At 33.9% G+C, this 13179-nt stretch overlaps 2 protein-coding genes across 2 annotated transcripts; both read right to left on the bottom strand.

Annotated features, from left to right (window-relative positions):
• Positions 1 to 231: 231 nt before the first annotated feature.
• Positions 232 to 6229, bottom strand: LOC123890565 (cationic amino acid transporter 2, vacuolar-like). Its single transcript, XM_045940201.1, has 13 exons — positions 5637 to 6229; positions 5137 to 5338; positions 4586 to 4670; positions 4147 to 4287; positions 3795 to 4010; positions 3378 to 3550; positions 3222 to 3288; positions 2619 to 2777; positions 2215 to 2452; positions 1950 to 2052; positions 1697 to 1809; positions 1449 to 1524; positions 232 to 760 (listed from the first exon to the last, which is right to left on the bottom strand). Exons 1-13 carry the CDS (start codon positions 5773 to 5775, stop codon positions 604 to 606), a joined length of 1869 nt encoding a protein of 622 aa, XP_045796157.1. The 5' UTR covers positions 5776 to 6229; the 3' UTR covers positions 232 to 603.
• A 1423-nt stretch (positions 6230 to 7652) lies between these two features.
• LOC123890564 (cationic amino acid transporter 4, vacuolar-like) lies at positions 7653 to 13179 on the bottom strand. Its single transcript, XM_045940200.1, has 14 exons — positions 12771 to 13179; positions 12158 to 12359; positions 11775 to 11859; positions 11553 to 11693; positions 11338 to 11456; positions 11156 to 11252; positions 10846 to 11018; positions 10678 to 10744; positions 10370 to 10528; positions 10010 to 10271; positions 9243 to 9351; positions 9008 to 9120; positions 8185 to 8260; positions 7653 to 8078 (listed from the first exon to the last, which is right to left on the bottom strand). The coding sequence occupies exons 1-14, from the start codon at positions 12919 to 12921 to the stop codon at positions 7922 to 7924; spliced, it is 1911 nt and encodes a 636-aa protein (XP_045796156.1). The 5' UTR covers positions 12922 to 13179; the 3' UTR covers positions 7653 to 7921.

The raw sequence follows: 13179 nt of genomic DNA, 5'->3' as shown, positions 1-13179 counted from the left end.
GAGAAGGACCAATGCAACTATTATCTGCTTATTCGATTAGACTGTGTGCTTTATTCTACTTATCTACACATCTAATATTCTAGTTGTTCCAAAAAGAAAAAATAGACTTGAGAATTAAGGAATTTTGAGTCACAAAACAACAAAGAATAATGGTAACTGAATAAATAATCAATTTCAAAATATTCAAGATAATTTTACACGAGTGAAAGTAGGTAAATGAAAGTACACATGTAGCTAAAGAATAATGTATATAGTTTAAAAATATATTTACATTTTTTGAACAAGAATATATATACAACCATTTATACATTAAGGCATATAATAATGACATTCTACTCTGGAAGAAAACAAATACAAAAACCTAAGCTTGAGGAACATTTTCTTCTGTACAAGGATTTATACAACTGGTGAGGATGCAACATCATCTCAGGCAAGCAAACTCCAAACACAAACAGCATGTTTGGATTCACGTTGCAATCCGCTTTCTTGCATCCCAATACTAAAATGACTGATCTTAAAAGCTATAAACTGGAGAGGGTAGTCAACGCACGCATGACCATGTTTCTTCATTTTCCAAACACATGCTAAATTTTTCTACAGAGATTAAGCAAGATGGCTTCTGGGAGCTTGATAAGTTTGGTCCACTTGACTTACTGGCACATAAATTGCATCTTTTAGAGAACTATGAGTTCGTCCATAAAACACATAAATTAGTAGTCCTGCTACCAACCATACAGAAACACGCAACCATGTTCCCACTCTGAAAGAAACATTTACAAGAATTAGAGAAAGCATTCAACTCTAATTTAACAAATTTAAACAGGGATGCTGATCAACATACATTGAATATACTTTAATATTTTGTTCATGTGTTTCTTTTTTTTTTTTTTTGAATCAAACAAACTTAAAGCATTTCATTAACTAGTAAATGTTCAATACATAAGGGAATAATCTCAAATCTACGGAAACTATCCCAAGAATTGGCCGCCCGAGCAAGAGTATGTGTTTCTTCTTTTAACCCTTGTTAAATAGAACTAATTTCCTTTGATTCTCGTTGTTTTGGTTTTAGTTCATGTAATATTTAGTTTATGTTGGAGTAGTCCTTGTAACATGTGGAACATTAATTTTGGGGCCTAAAATATGATAACTGTTTTATTTTATAGGGCTAATTCCACATAAATCAAATATTAGACATATTAATTACAAAATTCCCATTTTTTAGGGACTAAAACCGACAAAAAATCAATGCAGACTCAAAGCAAGTGGTATACAAGAGGAACTAAAAGATTATTTAAGTATTGAACTGCTGGAAAATGCAACTCAATTAGAGAAACTAAAAGATTATTTAAGTATTGAACTGCTGGAAAGTGGTATACAAGAGGAACTAAAAGATTATTTAAGTATTGAACATGCTATCTAACATGTGAAAGTTAAGTATTAATGCTTACCCAAGATTAATGAGTAGGTAGGAATTGATGAGAATGCATGCAATAGGCAGCAGTGGCACAAATGGGCATACAAAACCTGAAAAAAGATTAATGATAAAAGTTATGAACATATTCATGGCCAACCTACTTTACTCGGGTTGTTTTAATGGTAAAGAACACTTTTGTTCGATTCCAATACACTTCATGAGCATGTCTGATACTAAAAGATCATTAAGCCATCTACACAAGAAGATGATGGAAAGGCCTACCTCCAGAGTGACCAAAGTCATGCCTTGCTTCATCTTGATCTATACAGGTTAGGAAGACGAATCCAGACACAAGAAGAACGCCTCCAACTCCACACAATGCAAAGCGAACAGAGCTGTAATAATAGCGTGAAACAACGATGAAAAGAATTAGAACACTAAAAAAAAAAATCCTTAAATGCAATGACAAACACAAATGAAGTGCGTAAATTATCATTTCTTGAGAAAAATTATGTGTATCAGTTATTGGATTAACCTAAGAGTTAAACAAGAAGCTGCAAATGTAAGGAGAAATGCCCCTAAGCATATGAATGCTATAGTCCACTCCACAACTCTTCTTCTGTTACCCTCATTTAGATCTGCACGTAAAACAACAAAACAAAATATGTAAGGAGAAAAACAACAGATGCCAAATGACAGCGATAACTAAATGAATTGGACTAGTAACTATAGAGTAACATAGATTAACTTAACATATGTTTTATGGAGATTGATAAAGGAAAAGGAAAGTCATAACTCACACGTATCTATGGCAAGGTATTTAGAAATAAGGGGATAATCAACGGGAAAATCGTGTACAACATCCAAAGGTTTTGTGTCTTCAGAAGTACTGATATTTTCCCCTACATATTCCACATTGATCTCTGCAATTGAACCCTGGAGAGAAGGAGGCACTGGGACTTTATTTGGAGGAATATATCTTAGGATCAGCACAGATATTGCCACCATGGTGAATGCTAAAAGCGTACCAACACTAACCTGCAGAAGAAAAGCAAAACACATTTGTTGAAAAATCTTTTTACATATGATGGTCAAAGAGCATTCCAGAACAAAGAATGCATTTTTGTTGAATAGTTATGACTCATTTATATCATGAGAGCATGCTTTTTTTGGCGTGTTCTGTTATCCTACACAGTGGACTTACCATTCCTGCAAGTTCAGAGACTTCCATAGAAAATGCTAAGACTGCAGCTGCTAGGCCAGTAATTACTGTGCCCTTGACAGGAACTAGAGTGTGCTTATTTATGTCACAAAAAAATGGTGGCAGTAGTCCATCCCTTGCCATAGCCATCAAAATCCGTGGCTGCGAAACATTGAACAAAACACTGTTTAGTTTTTGGCTTGGCAAATGCAATATTTTCTAAGAAAAACTGAGAAATTTTATGATAACACGAAAAGGTAAACAGCATCAACCAGCAAATGAAGTGCAACTTATATTTGGATATGATGGTGATTATTAAAAAAAATGCAAGATATCCAAAATTAGTCCTTATAAGACATGAGAAGTCCTCATCTTTTGAGTCTTCCTATAGTTAAATACAAACCTTCACACATATTCTAAATCCACCAAGATTTTATATTCATTCCGAGAAATGGTAATTTAATAAGAGCCACACCACAAAAATTTCTGATTTAAACCATAACCTTCACCTAAGTAATAATAATATAGGGAAATCACAAATCAGATATACTCGATTGAAATAGGGAAGAATAAATTTGGCAGTATCAGAGGTATCCATTAATTTACCTGGGGAAGTATTCCACCCATCAATGCCGAGCAGAGAGCTGTGCAAGCTCCAACATTTATAATGTAACTGCAACCACAAACGGTAAACTTTATGAATTTTCAAAACTATCACTAGTGAGCCAGCAAGACATTGAGTTTGCAAAACTATAAACTTACGCCGCCCATTGCATTCCATGGTCAGAAAATGCAGAGGATATTGGGGTATCGGGATCAATTGCATAATAAGGTACTAAACCAACCACAACAATGGAAACCAACATATACATTCCACAGCATAGAAACAATGAAACACCGATACCCAATGGCAAATCTCGTTGAGGATTTTTCACCTGTTAAAATGAATTAAAAAAATGATTATTTTTGAACGCGAAAAAGCCACACACATAAAATACAGTAAGAAGGAAAGGAAACTGCATTCATAGAAGTTATTTTTGTGTGGCAACCTCACCAAAGAAAAAACTGTAGTCAAGGTAAAATTTGTTAAAATTTTGTGTGCACCAACATCTGCTATTGAAATTATATAGATATAGATAAAGATAACATGACAGTGAACTATCGCTTTGTAGTCTATACCTCTTCGGCAGTGCTGGCAACTGCATCGAAACCTACATATGCAAAGAAGACTGTTGCCGAACCAGCAAGCATCCCATCAACTCCAAAGGGAAAATACCCAGTAGGAAGTTCATATCCAACCCATCCAGACTTGAATCCTATGTAACCACCAGCTACTATCACAAAAAGCAATGCACATACATTCACTGATGTTACTATGCCTTGTACCACTGTGCTCTGAATGTATAAAGGATTCATGTAATAAGTTACACTGACCAAGAAGAGAAAATTCTAGCTCGAATGGTCGAGAAATATATGAACCAAATGAAATTTCAAATAAGAGTTGAATAAAAAGATTATAATTGAAACCTACCTCCTTGATCCCCAAACATAGGAGTCCTGTAACAAGAAATACCAAAATTGCTGCACATGGGTCCACAACAATATCAATCCCAGGAATATGCTGGCGCAACAAAAAGAATGGTACATTGTCCAGACCACCAAAAAGTTGAGCCTACACAAAGAAACGTATCTATATTAGATGGCAATATTGGATAATCATGTATGATAAACTTGAACTACAAGAGAAGATTGTTAAAAAACAGAAGATTCTCATACTCATATTCCAACCTATTCATTTTATTTGCTGCAATGTTGAAGAAATGAAGTTATTTTGGCAAATGACAAATCAATCATGTTTCCGTTTTGGTTTAATTACTAATGAATTACAAAGTTAAAGTTGGACTAATGATATAATAAACATATTCCAAAGCAAGCAAAAACTCAACAGAAGAATTAAGAGAACACCATACAAGATTGGGGGTTATGCCACGAGCAACAGCAGCGCCACCAATCGTATATTCCAATACCAAGGCCCAACCGATCAACCAAGCAACACTAAAAACAATGTAATCAAGATTTTTATTAGATGATGTTAAATAAATTCACATAAATACTGAGCAGGCAAAGACAACAGCATGAATGGTAATAAATAACTTTTAAAAAAGTGAATTTCATCAACGGTTTTCAAACAGTGTTCATTAGTTAAAATCATTTTGTCAAGTAAATGTATTCAAACATAATCAATTTGCTCAAACATGTTAAAACTTCATGTAAATTTTTCAAAAAGCTACTTTTTACCACTTCTCATATAACTGAGTTTCTTAGACAAAATCAATTTCAACTGATGATAAAATCATGTTAGACATAAACAAAATCAGTTCTAATAGTTTCCACTATGAAACAAAACAAACTAAAACTAATTTTACAAAAGACTTTAATCCAAACACACACCAAAAGGTAAAGGGCAGATAAAAAACAAGGATGAAAAGTTTGAAAAGGTTAAAGGGGAAAGAAAAAGTACCCTTCTCCAAGACATATGTATGAGTAGTGATATGCACTTCCAGCAGAAGGACAACGACAAGCTAACTCGGCATAGCAAAAGGCAGAAAGACCAGCTGCTAATCCAGCAATCAGAAAAGAAATGGCCAAAGCTGGTCCAGAATGCTCTCTAGCTACTGTTCCAACCAAAACATACACTCCAGCACCAATTGTTGAACCAACACCTAGTAAATTGTGATCATAAAAAAACACATCAAATTCAATTTCTAAAACACAGTTATTAATAAACCAATTAACCAAATCATGTGCATGCAATAATGAAAACAAAATGTTATCATGTGACTGATGAACAGGCGGGAAAAGTTTGAAGTCCGACAACAACATAGTATGATCAGAAACAGAAAACAACAACATCAAAACAATTAAAGTAACATGAAAACATAAACCAAACAATTTTCCCACATGCCAAAACAGAATTCAAAGAACCCCAGATGAAAAAAAGGATAAAAAATCAATCTTTACCAATTGCAATGAGATGAGAAACAGTTAATTCCTTTGCAAGTAGAGTGTTAGTGTTTTTACGTGCAGAATCAACTTGCTTCCTTCTAGTGAAAAATTTCCATGAACCCTTTTGTGATGGTGAATCAACAGAGACACCCATCAAAGTAATGATTATTGATTGTCCTACAAGATTAGATTTTTGAACAGTGTTGAAGGCAATGAATGAAGTAAAAGTGGGAAATTTATGAGCTAAAATTCCAATTTGAATTTGTTTCAAATATTGGGCAGGTTCAGACTTGAGAAATTAAAAGGAATTAAACCCTTTTTATTATTGGTGGAGTTGGTGTTGTAAATGAACAAGGAAGGTACAAAAATATTGTTTTTTTTTTATTGAAAAGAAAAAGAAAAGATTTTTATTGAAAAGAAAAAGGAAAGAATTAAATTATCCAATTGGGGTTTTTGGTTTTTTGTGAATTTTAAGGAAAATAAAAAAACATGATGAATGAGAAATGATTGCGAAGTTATTATTATGAATGAAGAGGATGGAAGGTTTACGCTATTGTGATGATAGCTAATAATGCAAGAATCATGATACCCAATTATCACATTACACGAAACTATGCATATATACAAGTGGCTGCATTTTGTTAAACCAATCGGTCCACCGGACAGCCTAATCTAGTTTTGAGTCATTTCTCGTATAGTTTCAGCCTCTTTTCGATTGCAGCCGTGGGAATCAAACTGTGCTTATCCCTACCAAATTTAGCATCAATCACCATCAAATCACGATTGGTAAGTTAGTACTCATCCGTCCCAAAATATAAGGGAAAATTGGTCAACCAATATTGATGTATTTAGTCCAAATTTTTAACTAAATACATTAACTTTCTTTGACTAATTTTCTCTTATATTTTAGGACGGAAGGAGTATTATTTTAAGTGACATTAAGATGTTTTGATAATAATAATAATAATAATAATAATAATAATAATAATAATAATAATAATAATAATAAAAGACCTTGAAGTTTACTATAATTAATGGCAATAAGGAAGATGAATAAGCAATGTGATGAAGTAAACCAGTTGAAATTACTAAGCATATGCTCTGCCAATTGGAAAGCGTAAAGAAATTGCTTAATAATAAAAATATCTTGAACCATGTAACACACACATGAATGAATGTGACTATTTCCATAATAAAGCTCAAGATAGTGTGTGGAACCTAAAATTTTGAAAATGTAGGAACTATAATTTCTATATTTGAAGAAATAGTGACTATTTCAATAAATTTCCCTAGCTTATCAAAACGTGAGTTTTGTCAAAAATAATTGAGTTGGAAACTTCTCTCAAATTACATATTTTGGACATATTTGTTGTCACTTTCAAGGGTTTTGAATTTTTCTTGTCAATTAGGTTTGCCTTTTGTGACTCGGCTTATATTGTAGGTAAGTGATTTGTGATTATGAGAGTATACCATGTCACATAGGCTTCATGCAAAAAACAAACCATGTTAGCTACAAATCAATGTTTAGTTCAAAGTGTAGATGGTACTTGTATGTTTTCCTTCTACCCATATTGATGCAATTTCACTTGCAATGATTTGTTTTATATCATTTTTTGTTTCTCAAGTGATTTGTTTTACACATTAATGCATTGAGTATTTTGGTGATTCGTTTGATAAAAATTGAACGCTTCATATTTTAAGCTTTGGTATTTTAGATTTTGTTTTTTCAAAAATAAAACATGCATTGAAATTTGAATCGTCTGATCTCAAATCTAATAGCCACCAAAATGATAAATGTGTGAGATTATTGACCACAGACAATCTAAATCCTATGTTGGCACAGTGAAATTGGATTGATCCAAACACACCTTAAGAAATGAAAGTGTACATGTGCAGATAAGCAATCTTTGTCCCCATCTTTTCTTTTCTTTTTTTTTCTCTTGAGAAGTTTTGATGAGTCATTTTAGAGTTGGTGTTTCAAAGTGTGTAAGAAAAAAGGAAAATGATATGATGGACATTTTAGGCTACACATGAAATAAAATTAGTGAAAACATAATCACCACTTAATTTGTTCATGAATTGTAGTAAGCACTTGAAGTACCTAACTTTTACCTGTAAAATGAAAACGTGCTTTAAAATAAACAATTGAATAGTGGTGCTTATCATTGATCTGATAGCATAAACCAAGTTTTGGCTTTAGAACACAATATTTACAAATTGGTTGGAGACGTGGAGTAATATACACAAGTTGATAATTCCCTATGGATAGGGAGGGACCTGTAGTGCCTGCTGTGTAAATACTAGGCTAAATGATTCGCGTGAGTACGATGGATCTCATCTGCACGGGCTGAAGGAACATAGATTGCATTTAACAATGAACTGTGAGTTCGGCCATAGAACAAGTAAATTAGTAATCCAATTAACAACCACACAGAAACTCTTAGCCATGTAGCAACCCTGAAATTCAAACACGAGAATGATTATATATTGGTAATTCATGTGATGTTTTTATGGATAAAAAACAAGCAGCATGGTTAATGTCAAGAGATTTTCCACGGCTCACCCAAGATCAATTAGTAAGTAGGTGTTTATAAGAATGCAGGCAGCAGGTAAGAATGGAACAAAAGGGCAAGCAAAACCTGAAATACAAACAATTGTGTAAGACTAATTTAACCAAAGGTTGTTGTGTCATGTGTGGAAGTAAGAGACAAACACAATGATCAAATAGTTAAAGGATTGTGATTCACTAGGTAGAAAGTTTTTAATGATGACAAATTTAAAGTTTACGGCCTTGTTTGCATAAACAACTTAATTAAACACTTGCAGCATAAATACTTATGATATAAGCTCCCATCTATAAGTTATTTCTGTAACAATAGATTAAATAAATTCGAATGGTTTTCAGATAAGCTATGAGCTACTTTAATAGCCTATCCTAGAGAGCTTATGGAAATAAGCTGGAAACAGCTTATGGACATATCATAAGTTGTTTCCCCATAAGCTCTCTCAAATAGTCAAACAAGTGCTTATGCCAATATATAAGCTATGATAAATCAACCCAAACAGACCCTAAATATCTATCATCGCTATAAATATGCCACTTTTCACTTTTAGTTCATGTGAATTTATCACTTTTGGCTTTTGCTCCTTGTTTTGTTTAAGTTACTGTAATATTTATTTGTGTTGGAATTGGTTCCTTTAATAACATAATTATATCAGTATTTTCTTGATCCTTTCAGCTTTGCTGATTATATTTGCCAGAGAGGAAACTCTTGAATAGAAGCTAGCTACAAAAATTGTAATTTGTTCTAAAATGAAGTTTTAGGCTTTTAGCAATCTGCCAAATTTGATTAGATTGGTTATTTAGACTTGTCTAGTGCACGTACCTCCTGAGTGTCCAAACGTGTGCCTGGTATCATCTTGCTTTACGCAGGCCAGCACAATTATGCTGCACAAAAGAATAACTACACCCACTCCAAACAACGTTACGCGCAAAAGCCTGCGTACACACAATCAACAAAAGTATAAAGAAATAAATCAAAGGAACCACTGTTATTTCCAAAATGAACACGGAATGATTTCATACTTCGAAACTAGCGAAACTGACCAAAGATTACAGACCTGGGACACCTTTCGGCTGCAGCTGAACCAGTAACTATGAGAATCCCTATACATAGAAGGGATATCGTCCATGCAGCAAGTTTTCTCCTAGACTTCTCACTACGTTGCTCTGTATAAGGAAGTCAAAATTCAACTTTGTGAACTTGTGTATTGTATCATAAGAAAATGAAAGCAAATACCAAGAATTTATTGACAACATTGAAACTAGGCAAGTGTAAATTATAGATAAAAAGTTTCATAATTAATGTGTATACTTCAACAAAAACTCTCCAGCAAAATGTCATCATTAGACTGCTGCTCTACATTGACCCTTCAATATAGTCTTTTCATCCAATTTCCGAAGGGAATGAATCATCAAGTAGACCGGTCCATAATCATGTAACACTAGTCATCAGTGTCGCATGAAAGGAACACGATGCCTAATTATAGATGATTTATCAAGTCTTTGCAAATCACAAGAATGGGTTCAAACAAGAAAACAATGTCACGCAAACTCTGAACTGTCGATGTTATTATGCTTACTATGAAAACAAAACTTTCACAACCTGACAATACAAGCAGATTATTCGTTTTCGCTATCAAAATTCAAGTTTTCCATCTGATTAATTTAAATATCCAATCCCGTCTTACTACATAAATCAGTCATCAACCAATAAAGGGGAACTTTTATCTACATGCAGAATCGTAAATACTGGAAGAAATCGACATTTTGAAGTTTATCCAAAATACAGACCATAAAAAGGACAGAAGGTTAAAAAAATAATTACCTTTAGTTGCTTCTTTTATGATCAGAGGATGTTCAAGCAGAACGTCTGATTTGTCATGTAAGTCATTATTATAAGAATAACTAGCAAGACCTACAGGACTTATGGTCACATCTTCCTCAATACCATCACCAGAATGCCTCAATAATGGATCCACAGATGTTAGAAGTGAAGTTGGAATCGGTACTTCATCAGGCGGAACATATCTGATTATCAAAACTGAAACTGCAACTGTGGTAAATGCAAGCAATGTTCCCACACTAACCTGTATTCCCAAAGCAATGAATATAACAATGGTTTAAGTTTATAATAATCTAAGAAAGATGTGTCAACAAAGTTAAGTTATTGTACAAGTAAACTCACCATCCCTGCTAACTGAGAAACATCCATAAAGAATGCAAGAACAGCAGCAAAGAGACCAGTGACAATAGTGCTTTTCAAAGGAATCTGCGTGCTCCTATGGATATCCGAGAAGAAGGAGGGCAACAAACCATCCCTAGCCATTGCCATAAAGACTCGTGGCTGTAAAACATGCATGCAAATGGAAATAAATATTTATCATGTGCGAGAAACAATAACGGTCCCAAGTACCAACGTGCGCTAACATACCTATGTGTATCTTAGATAGTTATTTCCAAAACATTTAGGAATAACTTTTTATTGTTATGTACCTGAGGAAGAACTGATCCCAACAAACTGGAAAAAAGTGCAGTGACAGCTCCAGTTGTTATTATATACCTGTCATGGGTAAAATGGAGCATGAAGCATAATACTCAAACACAGACATTCATTTATTTAGATTAAAAAGCAATGAAACAGTGTGTCACAGCAAACCTTACACTGCCCATTCCATCCCATAGCTAGAAAATGCTGAAGAGATTGGGGTATCAGGGTTCAACGCATAATACGGTACTAAGCCAACAATAACTGCTGATACAAGCATATACAAAACGCAACATATAGCCAATGCAGTTGATATGCCAATTGGCAAATCTCGTTGAGGATTTTTGACCTGCACAATACCAAAATAAAAACCTTAAATGACAGACTTCACGAATATGTGTGTGCTTGATTTATGAGCTAGGCATTTAGTTTCTTTTTATACGAATTATGTGACTTAAAACATTAGTCCCTCTTGTGAATATTTACCTCCTCAGCGGTGCTGGTCACTGAATCAAAACCAATGTATGAAAAGAAAACTATCGCAGACCCAGAAAACATCCCATTCACTCCATATGGAAAATACCTGAGATATAAGAGAAATTTTAACTATATCAACAAGAGGCATGCTATAGACAAATATCTGAAAATGAAGACTCAACATTCATTACCCGCTAGGGAGTTCATAACCAACCCATCCGGTTTTAAAACCTAGATAACCACCAACTATGATGATGAAAAGCATGACAGAGACATTTACTGTTGTCACAATCGATTGTACCGTTGAACTCTGCAACATCAATTTATAGATCAAATAGGTCAGTATGATAAAATAGGTAATTAGAAAAATGGCGATCAAGTATCTGTTTTATTTGAAAATGCATACCTCCTTGATTCCAAGACACAAGAGGAGGGTAATAAGAATAATTAATACAGCTGCACATGGATCAACCACTATCCCAAGACCTGGCAAGGTATGACGAGCCAGAAACGAAGGTAGGTTGTCTTGACCTCCAAAAAACAAAGCCTGCAATAAGAAAGGACAAAATAAATACAAAACAAAATTGTTAAGTGTGTTGTGCTTGTTGGACTGAAGTATATAACACACCAGATTTGGGGTTATGCCACGAGCAACAGCTGAAGCACCAATTGTATATTCTAGAATCAGGGACCAACCTACCAACCAAGCAACCCTGAGATAAATAGAAATGTTAAAATCATGGATTTACTACAATAACAACAACCAAGCCTTCTCCCACTAAGTGGAATCGGCTACATGGACCAAATGTCGACATAATATTCTATCATATACAATATTCATCTTTAAGTACAAATTTCTTCTTCGAAAACAAAAAACAGTAATGTCATTATTCTTTACATAAATAGTCCCACTCCCTAAGTGGAAGCTGAAACTGCGATAACACAACAGAATTGTTCTGACAATGTCGACTACAATATATTTTTTCAACAATCATGATAAATGAAACTCACCCTTCTCCAATGCATATGTAAGTATAATGATAAGCACTCCCTGCCGAAGGACATCGACAAGCAAGTTCTGCATAACACAAAGCTGATAGTGCAGCAGCTATTCCTGCAATAAAGAGCGATATTACAAGTGCCGGTCCTGCCTGCTCCCTAGCAACTGTTCCAATCAGAATATACACTCCAGCTCCAATAGTAGCTCCAACCCCTAATTTTCAAGAATAATCAATTACCTTCAGTATAAAAATTCGTCGCAATCAAATTAAAATCAACTTAAAGACTAAAGTTAAATCACTCCATTGACCAATATTAAAATTTAAAAAAGAGCAAAGCAAAATCAATCATAAACAAAAACTACAGTAAAACACATGTAACAACATTATTTATAGTTCAAAAGTCAAAACATGAACTTAATTCCTTAATTAAATGTTTGGTATGGTATGTCAGAATCACAGTAACCCAATAACGTGATTTTCTAAAAGCTACACTTTTCTACAAAACCGCGATGGATCACCGTGATTCTGACATACTGATACTAAAAACATACACTAAGTCACAAGTGACAATCACTAATCCAATTTTGTTCCATAGTTGTCAAAATATGAAATTGAAGAATTACCAATTCCAACAAGATCAACAGCAGATAATTTCCTAGCCAATTGAGGATGTCCTCTATAATGAACAGAATCAACTTGTTTTCTCCTAATCAAGCTTCCAAATTCTCTAAACCACCCTCTTTCTCTTTCTCCATCACCACCTTGCACAATCATTATCCAAAACCAATAATCCAATTCCAATACAAAGTATTATGAAAGTGTTTGTGCTAACTTTTTCTTGTGAATTTGAAGAAAATTTTGTGCGCAGAAAAAAAGAAGCGAGTTTGGAAAGGAAAAGGTTGAAACAGCGATGACTAGGATTTGATTGCGTACACATCAACATTGCAATATATATAGTCAGTCCATCGGATAAACAAGAATAATAATATCACACATAACAAGGAACAAATTCAAATGGGTTCATTTTTGTTC

This window comes from Trifolium pratense, linkage group LG6 (genome assembly GCF_020283565.1).
Source record: "Trifolium pratense cultivar HEN17-A07 linkage group LG6, ARS_RC_1.1, whole genome shotgun sequence".
Lineage (NCBI taxonomy): Eukaryota > Viridiplantae > Streptophyta > Magnoliopsida > Fabales > Fabaceae > Trifolium > Trifolium pratense.
This window is presented reverse-complemented; position numbering and strand designations above follow the sequence as displayed.

Bases quoted from the DNA above. Each gene is read 5' to 3' on its own strand.
- LOC123890565 (XM_045940201.1), bottom strand. From the start codon at position 5,775: ATGGGTGTCTCTGTTGATTCACCATCACAAAAGGGTTCATGGAAATTT. The intron at 4,671-5,136 runs GTACTTTTTCTT...CATTGTTTTTAG, and splicing joins TACATATGTCTTGGAGAAGG to TGTTGCTTGGTTGATCGGTT. The intron at 4,288-4,585 runs GTATGGTGTTCT...TTCTTTGTGTAG, and splicing joins GTGGCATAACCCCCAATCTT to GCTCAACTTTTTGGTGGTCT.
- LOC123890564 (XM_045940200.1), bottom strand. From the start codon at position 12,921: ATGATTGTGCAAGGTGGTGATGGAGAAAGAGAAAGAGGGTGGTTTAGA. The intron at 10,745-10,845 runs GTAAGGTTTGCT...TACCCATGACAG, and splicing joins TATGGGATGGAATGGGCAGT to GTATATAATAACAACTGGAG. The intron at 9,352-10,009 runs GTAATTATTTTT...TTCCTTATACAG, and splicing joins CATAAAAGAAGCAACTAAAG to AGCAACGTAGTGAGAAGTCT.